The sequence below is a fragment of the Heterodontus francisci genome, chromosome 25 (assembly GCF_036365525.1).
Source record: "Heterodontus francisci isolate sHetFra1 chromosome 25, sHetFra1.hap1, whole genome shotgun sequence".
In the NCBI taxonomy this organism is placed as follows: Eukaryota; Metazoa; Chordata; class Chondrichthyes; order Heterodontiformes; family Heterodontidae; genus Heterodontus; species Heterodontus francisci.
The window spans coordinates 48,224,218-48,236,294 of NC_090395.1; the positions used below are offsets into that span (position 1 = coordinate 48,224,218).

At 43.2% G+C, this 12,077-nt stretch overlaps 1 protein-coding gene across 1 annotated transcript in view; it reads right to left on the bottom strand.

Annotated features, from left to right (window-relative positions):
- The window catches only part of rnpep (arginyl aminopeptidase (aminopeptidase B)), a 30,549-nt gene extending 21,184 nt beyond the window's left edge, over window positions 1-9,365 (bottom strand). Inside the window, exons 1-2 of the mRNA XM_068057197.1 lie at window positions 9,284-9,365; window positions 5,541-5,692 (exon numbers count right to left, since the gene is read on the bottom strand). Of these exons, the coding sequence (XP_067913298.1) occupies window positions 5,541-5,668 (128 nt within the window). The 5' untranslated portion in view covers window positions 5,669-5,692; window positions 9,284-9,365. The remainder of the gene's footprint in view (window positions 1-5,540; window positions 5,693-9,283) is intronic.
- Between the last annotated feature and the right edge of the window lie 2,712 nt (window positions 9,366-12,077).

Below are 12,077 nucleotides of genomic sequence, written 5' to 3' on the forward strand. Positions count from 1 at the left end.
GGATTAAAAGTTTTAGTAACTTTTTCCTTTTGATTTATCAGGTCAGGTAAACTTTAAATATTTAAATTTAAACAAAGGGCTGGAAGCTCTTTAAAAATGGTCCCAGCACCAGCGCAGTGGCACCGGATACTGTTGCCGGGGACAGAGCACTCACCCCCTCTACATATTGTGGTGGCACCGTGGGGCAAACCCTGCGTATGCACCCTGCTGCTGCAAAATTTCCGGTCTACCACTAGGAAGGAGAATGGCAGAAAGAAGCAAACAAACTTAAATTTTACAAGGGCTGATTCCCTACTGTTGCACACAGGAGGCAATACATGCAGTGTGTGGAATTGGGCAGGCAAGCATGGATTCGGAGCAGGAAAGGACACTCGTACAGAGGGCAGAAAGGCAAGTGTGCCTTTCTGCCACTCAATCAGTCCAGGAGCTTTGCTTTCAGACCCAGGCACACCTACTTGGAACCAGTCTTCACCGTCTCTCCCACATAATTTAGGCTGCAACTAAATTTTGTTATCTCCTGAAGCCTGATGTGCTCACAAGATCTAGCACGGGGCAGCTCTTAGCACTGTGAAGAAAATTTCCACAGAATTTAAATTTTACTTTCCTGGATCCTTTCAACTGACCACTGGAATATTAGGAATATTAGTCATGAATTTTGGCCCACCATTGCGTGAGGCAGGTCAAAAGTCCCCATGTCAAAAGAAACACCTTTGCTATTTTCCTTATGAAAAGCAGGAGAGGGTGTCCAACTTTTAGCAGGAGTATGGCTTTTCCTCCACGCAAGATCAGGTGGCAGATTGTTCAACCTTGCCCGTCTAAGAGCGAAGACCAAAGTACGGAAAGTCCTCATCAGGGAACTCCTCTTTGCTGACGATGCTGCATTTACATCTCACACTGAAGAGTGTCTGCAGAATCTCATCGACGGGTTTGCGGCTGCCTGCAACGAATTTGGCCTAACCATCAGCCTCAAGAAAACGAACATCATGGGACAGGACGTCAGAAATGTTCCATCCATCAATATCGGCGACAATGCTCTGGAAGTGGTTCAAGAGTTCACCTATCTAAGCTCAACTATCACCAGTAACCTGTCTCTCGATGCAGAAATCAACAAGCGCATGGGAAAGGCTTCCACTGCTATGTCCAGACTGGCCAAGAGAATGTGGGAACATAAAAGTCCGTGTGTATCAAGCCTGTGTCCTCAGCACCTTGCTCTACGGCAGCGAGGCCTGGACAATGTATGTCAGCCAGGAGCGACGTCTCAATTCATTCCATCTTCGCTGCCTCCGGAGAATCCTTGGCATCAGGTGGCAGGACCGTATCTCCAACACAGAAGTCCTCGAGGCGGCCAACATCCCCAGCTTATACACACTACTGAGTCAGCGGCGCTTGAGATGGCTTGGCCATGTGAGCCGCCTGGAAGATGGCAGGATCCCCAAGGACATATTGTACAGCGAGCTCGCCACTGGTATCAGATCCACCGGCCGTCCATGTCTCCGCTTTAAAGACGTCTGCAAACGCAACATGAAGTCCTGTGACATTGATCACAAGTCGGGGGGAGTCAGTTGCCAGCGATCGCCAGAGCTGGCGGGCAGCCATAAAGACGGGGCTAAAGTGTGGCGGGTCGAAGAGACTTAGCAGTTGGCAGAAAAAAAGACAGAAACGCAAGGGGAGAGCCAACTGCGAAACAGCCCTGACAACCAATTTTATCTGCAGCACCTGTGGAAGAGTCTGTCACTCTAGTATTGGCCTTTATAGCCACTCCAGGCGCTGCTCCACAAACCACTGACCACCTCCAGGCGCTTACCCATTGTCTCCTGAGACAAGGAGGCCAAATATGGCTTCCTCAAAGTGCAGAGCCTTGTTGTTGGCAAATACTTGACCATCGACCCCTGTAAAAACAACCCTGCAGCATATATGAATAGAAGATTTGCTGAATCAATGCACAGGTTGCACAATCACTGCAACAGAACTTTATGTAGAAACTATGGTTTCTCCACATTAACAGCCCTCTCTTTATGACACTGATCCCTTAAAAACATGCTCTGTCTAATCACCACGAAATTTATCACCAACCTCTTTCGGATTCCTGCCACCTGCATCATACGTGCATACCTTCTGACAATAAATCTAATATTATAAGCCATAAGTTCCGCAGAAGGTGAAATCAGTTTATTGACCTACTCAAGCTGTATGTCCCTTCTTCACGGTTTCCTTCTCTGTTGCTGGCCTTTGTGGTCAGAGTGCAGAGTTTATGTATTGCCAAGTATCTAGTCTCATGCTCTAAGCGCCACCTTAGTGAGACAAGCAAATTGAGCGCTTTGAGGCTGCACTATTGATATCTCCTTATGTTCTGGGGTCAGTGCTCGGTGCACACATAGTACATACATTAACAATTTGGAATCAAAACAATTTCTAAATTTGCAGAGGATACCAAATTTGGGGAGTTAGTGGGGGGAAATAGTGGGACAGGCTTCACTTCAAAGAGAGAGAGCGGGGAGAGGCTATCCTGTATCCTATCCTCTATCCGATCCAATTCAGTTGAACAAGCCCGTTCAAAGAAAATTAAGTGTGACATCACAGGCAAGCAGGTAGGTGATTGATTGGGGAAGAAGGTACCTGTTTGGTGAGTATCTGGTAAGTGGTTAAGGTAGAGTCTATTCCCAACATTTAAAATAGTAAAGGAGCTAGTGGTAAGCTTAATAAAATATATAAAAAAGGAAAATAAAATACAGAATTGAATAAAATAATTAAGTAGTTAATTGAAGCACATTAAGAATAGCAGGGCAGGTGATGTGTCACGGCTGCAGCATGCAGAAGCTCCTGGATGCCAGTGTGATCCAAGGCAAACACGTCTGCAGTAAGCGTTTGTGGCTCGAAGAGCTTTGGCTCAGAGTCATGGAACTGGAGGCCGAGCTGCAGACACTTGGACACATCAGGGAGGAGGAAAGTTACCTGGACACTTTGTACCAGGAGGCAGTCACACCCCTTAGGATAGGGTCTTTTGATTTAGTCAGTAGTCAGGGATAGGAGAGTGTGGCTTCAGCTGAGGCAGCTAAGGGGGCCAGAGGGCAGGAGTGCAGCAGCCTTAGCCTTTGTGATTGTCCAACAGGTTTGAGGTTCTTTCAGCTTGGTTGGATGAGAATGGGGGCTGCAGGGTGGATGAGCATCTTGACCATGGCACCGCGGTATAGGAAGCCATTTGAGTGGAGGGAGAAAAAAGAACTGCAGTGGCAGTAAGGGACAGAATAGTTAGGGGGATTGACACTGTTCTCTGCAACAAAGAGCGAGAGTCCAGACAGCTGTGTTCCCTGCAAGGGCTCGGGACATCCGCTCAGGACTGGAGAGGAACGTAGAGTGGGAAGGGGAGGATCCAGTTGTCATGGACATAGGCAGGACAAGGAAAGAGGTCACTTGTGCGAGTGGTGTACAGGACACCTAACATTAACCAAACTGTAGGACGGGGTATAGGAAGAAATAATGGCAGCTTGTCAGAAAGGTATGGCGATAATCATGGGGGATATTAACCTATATATAGACTGGAAAAATCAGATGGGCAGAGGTAGCCTAGATGAGGAGTACATAGAAAGTTTTTGGGATAATTTCCAACCAGAGAGCAGGCTATACTAGACCTGGTATTTTACCAGGAGATAGGATTAATTAATGACCTCATAGTTAAGGTGCTCCTAAGGTAGCAGCGATGAATGTAAAATTCAATCAGCTTGAGGGAGAGAAGAGTGGGCCAAAGACTAGTATTTTAAACTTAAATAAGGGCAATTATGTGGGCATGAAAGCAGAGCTAGCTAAAGTAAACTGGCAAATTAGGTTAAGGGATAGGTCAATAGAGATGCAGTGGCAGACATTTAAGGGGATATTTCAGAATAAACAGAAGAATAACCAAGAAATCCAATTGAGAATTCAGAAGAAACTTCTTTACTCAAAAGAGTCAGAGAGATACAGCACTGAAACAGGCCCTTCGACCCACCAAGTCTGTGCCGATCATCAACCACCCATTTATACTAATCCTACATTAATCCCATATTCCAGGTTCAGTTCTGGGTACTGCCTGTGCGGAGTTTGCAAGTTCTCCCTGTGACTGCGTGGGTTTCCGCCGGGTGCTCCGGTTTCCTCCCACAACCAAAGACTTGCAGGTTGATAGATAAATTGGCCATTGTAAATTGCCCCTCGTGTAGGTAGGTGGTCGGAGAATTGGGGGAAGGTGGGGATGTGGTAGGGAATATGGGATTAATGGATTTCTTGGTGACTGTCTTAAATTGATGGCCTCTAGTTAAGTTCTTCCCCACAAGTAGAAACATTTTCTCTGTATCCACTCTATCAAAGCCTTTCATAATTTTAAAGACCTCTATTAGATCACCCCTTGGCCTTTTTTCTCAAGAGAAAAGAGACCAGCTTGCCCATGCACTTCTGGTATCATCCTTGTAAATCTTTTCTGCACTTTCCAGTGCCTCTATAAGAATGGCAAGAATGTAGAATTCACTACCACAGTGAGTGGTTGAAGTGAATAGTATAGATGCATTTAAGGGGAAGCTAGTCAAGCACGAGAAGGGAATAGAGTTATGAAGATAGATTTAGATGAGGAAAGATGGGTTAAGGCTTAAATGGAGCATAAACTCCCGTATGGACTAGTTGGGTCGAATGGACTGTTTCTGTGCCGTATATCCTATGTATGTAATCCCATGTACATTCCCCTCCTCTGAGTGGAGATACTTCAATCAGCTTTAACTTAAGACTCTTCTTCAGTCTAGTGAAGATCTTCAAAGACCTGGGACATGGGAGATTACATTTACTCAGGTAACCACCTCTTACCATAAAAGGTGGGAGAGTCCCCTTAGCCCAGTAAAATCAGCTGCACCCCCTCCAGCTTTCACTCCAGACTCTTCAGTAAAGTTGGAATTTAACCACTTGAACCAGGGACATAGATATCTTCATCAAAAGAGGGCCAAAACAGTCAGCTGCATGAAAAATAATCAGCAGCCCTTTAACAGCTCCTGCATTCCTCATTCCCCACCCATCTGCTGCCATAACAGCCCCTGCACACATGAAAAATGCAGAGTCAACATATTTAAATGAGATGGCGTTGCCAAATCCGATGATATCCACAGTTCATTCGGTCACATGCATGTCACAACTGCATATTTCTCAACTGGAGTATCAGCCCTATAGTGGATCATCTGAGAAACATCCTGCAACAATTACATTGTGCATGACGTCATACACACAAAAAAAGTAACTGCATAACATAACTGGGAACGAATGCATCAGAATTCACTTAATTCTTCAAATAAACACCCCTAATTTTAAATCTGACTACTTACTCATTTTAATGCAGAAATGTTTTAAGTCTCTCAACAGGATAACTACTCAAGGGACTTGCTGAAACCATAAAGAACTTTCATTCTGTAATCGACTGGAATTGATTTGTATGTGAAGTAGTATACTGGTAAAAGCAGAACAGAAAATGATTTGTCAGTGCTTTTAAACGCTAAGCACTTCAAATAGCTAGAGGAACAGAAAGAACTCACCGCGGTCCAACCTCGGCAGAGACAATGTCACCAACTGCTAAAGCAACAAGGTATGAAGGAACTGGGTGATGCATTTTGAAATGGAATATATTTTCCTTCTCATCATGCTCCCAGTTAGTTGCACTCATAACTGCTGTAAATCCTTCAGGAACCTAAAAACACAAACAACAGTAGTACTAAAAATTCCACACTTTCCTTTGTCTAAGACAGAGTATGCTGATGCAATTCAAACGAACATGCTGTCAAGACACATTAATTGCAGTTAACTATTTGTCAGAGAGGGGAGACTTGGATTTCCCTGAATGTGGAACCTGAAAACCATTGTCCAAAATATCTGTGCTTTCAAAATGACCTGCGCTGAACATTCATCAGTTTATAAACACAACTGAAATTTGGTTCCGTCTTAAAATTGCTGGATTTTAAATTCAAGTGCCAGACACAGCCAAATATATAAGCAAAACACTGCAGATGCTGGAAATCTGAAATAAAAACAAGAAATGCTGGAAATACTCCACAGGTGTGGCAGCATCTGTGGAGAGAGAAGCAGAGTTAACATTTCAGGTCAGTGGCCCTTCATCAGTCCAACTAGGGATGGGGCTGTACTGGACCTGGTATTGGGGAATGAGCCCAGCCAGGTGGTTGAAGTTTCAGTAGGGGAGCATTTCGGGAACAGTGACCATAATTCCAAAAGTTTTAAGGTACTTGTGGATAAGGATATGAGTAGTCCTCGGGTGAATATGCTAAATTGTGGGAAGGCTAATTATAACATATTAGGCAGGAACTGAAGAATTTAGATTGGGGGCAGCTGTCGGAGGGTAAATCAACATCTGACATGTGGGAGTCCTTCAAACGTCAGTTGATTAGAATCCAGGACCGACATGTTCCTGTGAGGAAGAAGGATACGTTTGGCAACTTTCGGGAACGTTGAAAAACGAGGGATATTGTAAGCCTAGTCAAAAAGAAAGAGGAAACATTCATAAGGGCTAGAAGGCTGGGAACATACAAAGCCCTTGAGGAATATAAAGAAAGTAGGAAGGAACTTAAGCAAGGAGTCAGGAGGGCTAAAATGGGTCATGAAAAGTCATTGGCAAACAGGATTAAGGAGAATCCCAAGGCTTTTTATACGTATATAAGGAGCAAGAGGGTAACCAGGGAAAGGGTTGGCCCACTCAAGCACAGAGGAGGGAATCTATGCGTGGAGCCAAAGGAAATGGGCGAGGTACTAAATGAGTACTTTGCATCAGTATTCACCAAAGAGAAGGACGTGGTGGATGAGGAGTCGAGGGAAGGGAGCGTAGATAGTCTGGGTCATGTCGTTATCAAAAAGGAGGTGGTGTTGGGCGTCTTGCAAAGCATTAAGGTAGATAAGTCCCCAGGGCCTGATGGGATCTACCCCAGGATACTGAGGGAGGCAAGGGAGGAAATTGCTGGGGCCTTGACAGAAATCTTTGTATCCTCATTGGCGACAGGTGAGGTCCCAGAGGACTGGAGAATAGCCAATGTTGTTCCTTTGTTTAAGAAGGGTAGCAAGGATAATCCAGGAAATTATAGGCCGGTGAGCCTTACATCAGTGGTAGGGAAATTATTAGAGAGGATTCTTCGGGACAGGATTTACTCCCATTTGGAAACAAACAAACTTATTAGCGAGAGGCAGCAGGGTTTTGTGAAGGGGAGGTCGTGTCTCACTAACTTGATTGAGTTTTTTGAGGAAGTGACAAAGATGATTGATGAAGGAAGGGCAGTGGATGTTGTCTATATGGATTTTAGTAAGCCTTTGACAAGGTCCCTCTTGGCAGGCTGGTACCAAAGGTGAAGTCACACAGGATCATAGGCGAGCTGGCAAGATGGATACAGAACTGGCTCGGTCATAGAAGACAGAGGGTAGCAGTGGAAGGGTGCTTTTCTGAATGGAGGGCTGTGACTAGTGGTGTTCCGCAGGGATCAGTGCTGGGACCTTTGCTGTTTGTAGTATATATAAATGATTGGGAGGAAAATGTAGCTGGTCTGATTAGTAAGTTTGTGGATGACACAATGGTCGGTGGAGTTGCGGATAGTGATGAGGATTGTCAGAGGATACAGCAGGATATTGATCGGTTGGAGACTTGGGCGGAGAAATGGCAGATGGAGTTTAATCCAGACAAATGTGAGGTAATGCATTTTGAAGGTCTAATACAGGTGGGAAGTATACAGTAAATGGCAGAACCCTTAGGAGTATTGACGGGCAGAGAGATCTGGGCGTACAGGTCCACGGGTCACTGAAAGTGGCAACGCAGGTGGATAAGGTGGTCAAGAAGGCATACGGCATGCTTGCCTTCATCGGTCGGGGCATAGAGTATAAAAATTGGCAAGTCATGCTGCAGCTGTACAGAACCTTAGTTAGGCCACACTTGGAATATTGCGTGCAATTCTGGTCGCCACACTACCAGAAGGACGTGGAGGCTTTGGAGAAGGTATAAAGAGGTTTACCAGGATGTTGCCTGGTCTGGAGGGTATTGGCTATGAGGAAAGGTTGGATAAACTCGGATTGTTTTCACTGGAATGACGGAGGTGGACGGGCGACATGATAGAGGTTTACAAAGTTATGATTGGCATGGACAGAGTGGATAGTCAGAAGCATTTTCCCAGGGTGGAAGAGTCAGTTACTAGGAGACATAGGTTTAAGGTGCAAGGGGCAAAGTTTAGAGGGGATATGCGAGGCAAGTTTTTTTTTTTTTTTACACAGAGGGTGGTGAGTGCCTGGAACTTGCTGCTGGGGAGGTGATGGAAGCAGGTACGATAGCGACGTTTAAGAGGCATCTTGACAAATACATGAATAGGAAGGGAATAGAGGAATACGGACCCCGGAAGTGCAGAAGGTTTTAGTTTAGACAAGCATCAAGATTGGTGCAGGTTTGGAGGGTCGAATGGCCTGTTCCTGTGCTGTACTGTTCTTTGTTCTCTCTCCACAGATGCTGTCAGACATGCTGAGTATTTCCAGCATTTCTTGTTTTTATTACAGCCAAATATATCTTTGTTTAGCCCAGACTACTTGGATACTTCTTTAATCATGTGCTCTTGATCCAAAGGAGTCTATGTTTTTTTTAAAAATTCCAGCATGATTGTGCCATTTTATCAAACTCACATGTCATGTCGCAATTGAGAAATTTAGATATTTGAAGAATCACAGCTATAGTTGGTTTATCATTTCCCATTGTCGTCATCTTAAAATCTGCTTAGCAGAGGAGGCCTTGAGGCAGACAATTTGTGTAGACTCTCCCCTTCAGGGTCATGAAGCATGCTTCAATAAAAATGAAGGTGGGGAAGAGGGCAATGGGTCAATATTCCTGACACCACTGAAAGAGGAAATATTGCATTGATCATTTACTCAAAGTGTGTCTCGGGCCAGCAACTTTACAGCATTAAAAGTGTAAATTAAAACAGACACAACAGCAAATAACTCCCAGTTTAAAACATTTAGAATGATGCAGAAATTTGGATAAATAAACTCACCTGTAAATTTTAAAAGGAACAAATGCCTGGATTATCACTTGACTTAAGAAGTCAAATTCTACTATTTTAAAAGTGGGATTGCCCAATATTCTTTTTCATTTTGAATATCATATACATGGCTTCAGAATAATTTCAAAATGTTCTACTATAATTCTGTACAGGTGTATTTTAGTAGTATCTGCAGTTTTCAACTCATTATCATAGCTATGCTAAATTGCTAAATTTAAAAGGGGAAAAATAATCATAGGCCTTACCTTAATGGAGGCAGAATAAGTACTCTTAACTGCAGGAGTATCAAAGCAAGGGAAGAAGGACCTGTTCAAGACAGCTTGACCTTGGGTGAAGAGGTATGGCTTTATTTTTCCTGCAGTCTGTGCAGGGTCCAGCCAAACAACCTAACAAAAAGAACACAATGACTAGCCATATACATGCAGAGTTGCAGCATTTTACCTGCACTGCAGCAGAGAACGTGCTCTTTCTGCCTGGAGTGTGGAAGGAGGGAAAGAAGGACCTATTGAGCACAGGAAAACCAGACGTATTAGAAAAGGTTTCTCTTTGTTGGCCGTCTGTACTGGATGAAGCCAGGAAATCTGGAGGGCCAAAACAAAAAAATTAGCAAAATAGCAGGGAGTATAGGGCTCAGATTTGGGGGTGCTGGTTGGAGGGCAGGAGAAGAGCACCCAGTGGGTAGACATCTTTTTATTCTCCATATCTACGTCCACTCACCTCAATCCTGGTCATACTTGACACGGAAGAACTCTTGTAATAAGCAGTATACACAGTAGCCAACTAGTTCTCGAACTGTGAAGTGTACTCCCTGGTGGGTCATGATAGATTTAAGATATGAAAAAAACTGCATGATTAAACTTCAAAAAGTACTTCATTGGCCGTAAAGTGCTTTGGGACATACTGAGGTATGAAAGGTGCTGTATAAATCCAAGTCCTTTTCCTCTCCTTTTTAAAATTTCCACTGATTTTACTAAATTGTCACATTTGGACTCATTGTACCCCAAGAGATTCTCCTCCACAACCAAAAACTGCCAGGTTACCAGGCATCTCCAAGATCAGTCAGTCAATCACCAATAAAAAACAGTTTGGAGGATCCATGTTAACTTGAAGGCCAGAACCACTACTACAAATCTACTGAAACTGGACATAAAAAGTACCAGTCTTCAGCTCGTCACACTAGTTCTCATTTGTCAAGAAAAATGAATGAGGATTTTTAATTCATCGGTTGGAAACCTACATTAAACTTTTTTTTTTTAAGAAAAGAGCTAGGATCCTGCAGCAGCCAAGATGGTCACCACAATTTGCATCTGAAATACCTCACATTCCAGGACATCAAATTGGAGACACATGTCTAACAAGAATCCCATGCAGAACAATGCTTTGACTGAGTAGATTATCCATATCACCCTCGTTAGCAGGATATTCAAAGCCATCTTGAGGCATTCCTGAGTGAGATGTCCCTCCAGGGTCAACACTGACAATACCACCTGAAAAAGGTTTGGGTTTTGGACGATATTAAAAACAAAGGGGATTGAGAGGACCATGTGACAGTCTCCCCAGGCTGTGTAGAACTGGAAGTTTTGTTACAAACAGCAGACAAGCTCCTGAGACTTTGAAGCAGACAAACTGTGAGCACTAGCCAGGCAGAACCCCAGTGGGGCTATGTGTCTCTCTCTCCAGATAATATAGCAAGTTTGAAAACTGTCTGAAACTGTGGACCATCCAATCCTATAGATTGCTACAGATGGAGATGCCAGGGGAAGAAAACCACCTTCAATTCTGTCTCCAAGAAAACCCCAAGCCAGGTGGGCCAGCCACAAAGAGCACTTCTACCAGCCAAAGACTTCAAGATCACAACTTCAGCCGGAAGACAACGAAATTACCTGACCCCACAGACTGCATATTAATTTTTACTTGTTACTTTGGACTCGAATCCAAACCAAACTATTTCTTATCACTCTGTACTCTATTTGTGTGTGAGATTCTCATGTGCATGTGAGTGAAAGTATAGCGTAATTTTATTATTTTACCTAGATCTTTTTTTTTTTATATAGTCCAATAAACACTTCTTTATTGTTTAAACTCAAGAAAACCTGTCAGATTGGTTCTTTACGATCACAACAAAGGTAAAGAACGAATACGTGGTAAGTACATTCACTGTTTTTAAACAGGAAAACCTGTCAAAGAAGAGGAAGGGCAAGAGGGGAGCCTTGCAGCCCCTCCTCATCAGGTCGTAACACATTAAGTTGATATTTTGCTCAAAAACAGTTCACTTCTTCTTGGGTTCCAGTTAACAATCCACAAGACAAAAAAAGATTGGTTTTAAGAGGATGCCTTTTATGATACGGCTTTTAAGACAATTACATTCAGATTAGCAATGTCTGTCTATCCCGTTTAACATCGAGAGAGATCTGGGAACTGCATACAGTTTTGATGTCATTAATTAAGGGAAGTGAATGTCCTGTACTGTCTATCCTTCTAAGTAGCAGCTACAGATAATTTGGCTAATTATTAAAATACAAAAACATATTAATACCATAAAATTTTCAACCCTGTCTAGGTTCAAACTTAAATAAAAGCCTAATAGGAGTGAGGAGCAAATTTTAAACAATTTTTTTTTTTATAAATGGCCCCAAAATTGTGTCGTATGTTCCTAACATACAAATGTTTATCAATTTCAGAAATTTCTCTCTCTACTATTCATTAACCCATTTAAAATAATTGATTAATGCCTCCACTAAAGTAGTGGAGGATGGAATTTCAGATAAACATATTCATTGTTTGTACTTTAGTGCTCAATGGCATAATTTCAGCATCAAAGTTTATTAAATTGGGCTCAAAGGTTACAAGGATAAGAACCGGGGGTGGGGGGGGGGGGGGTGGTGGCGTGGTTGAATGATGGAGAGTAGATGAACAGATTTTCTGCAGTTTTCCTCATTACTTTTGAGGATTGTATATAAAACTTTTCCTCAAGAGATTAAATAGGTGAAGTAGAGACCATAATAGGAAAAATGGTATATGGTTTATGGTAGGAGCAGA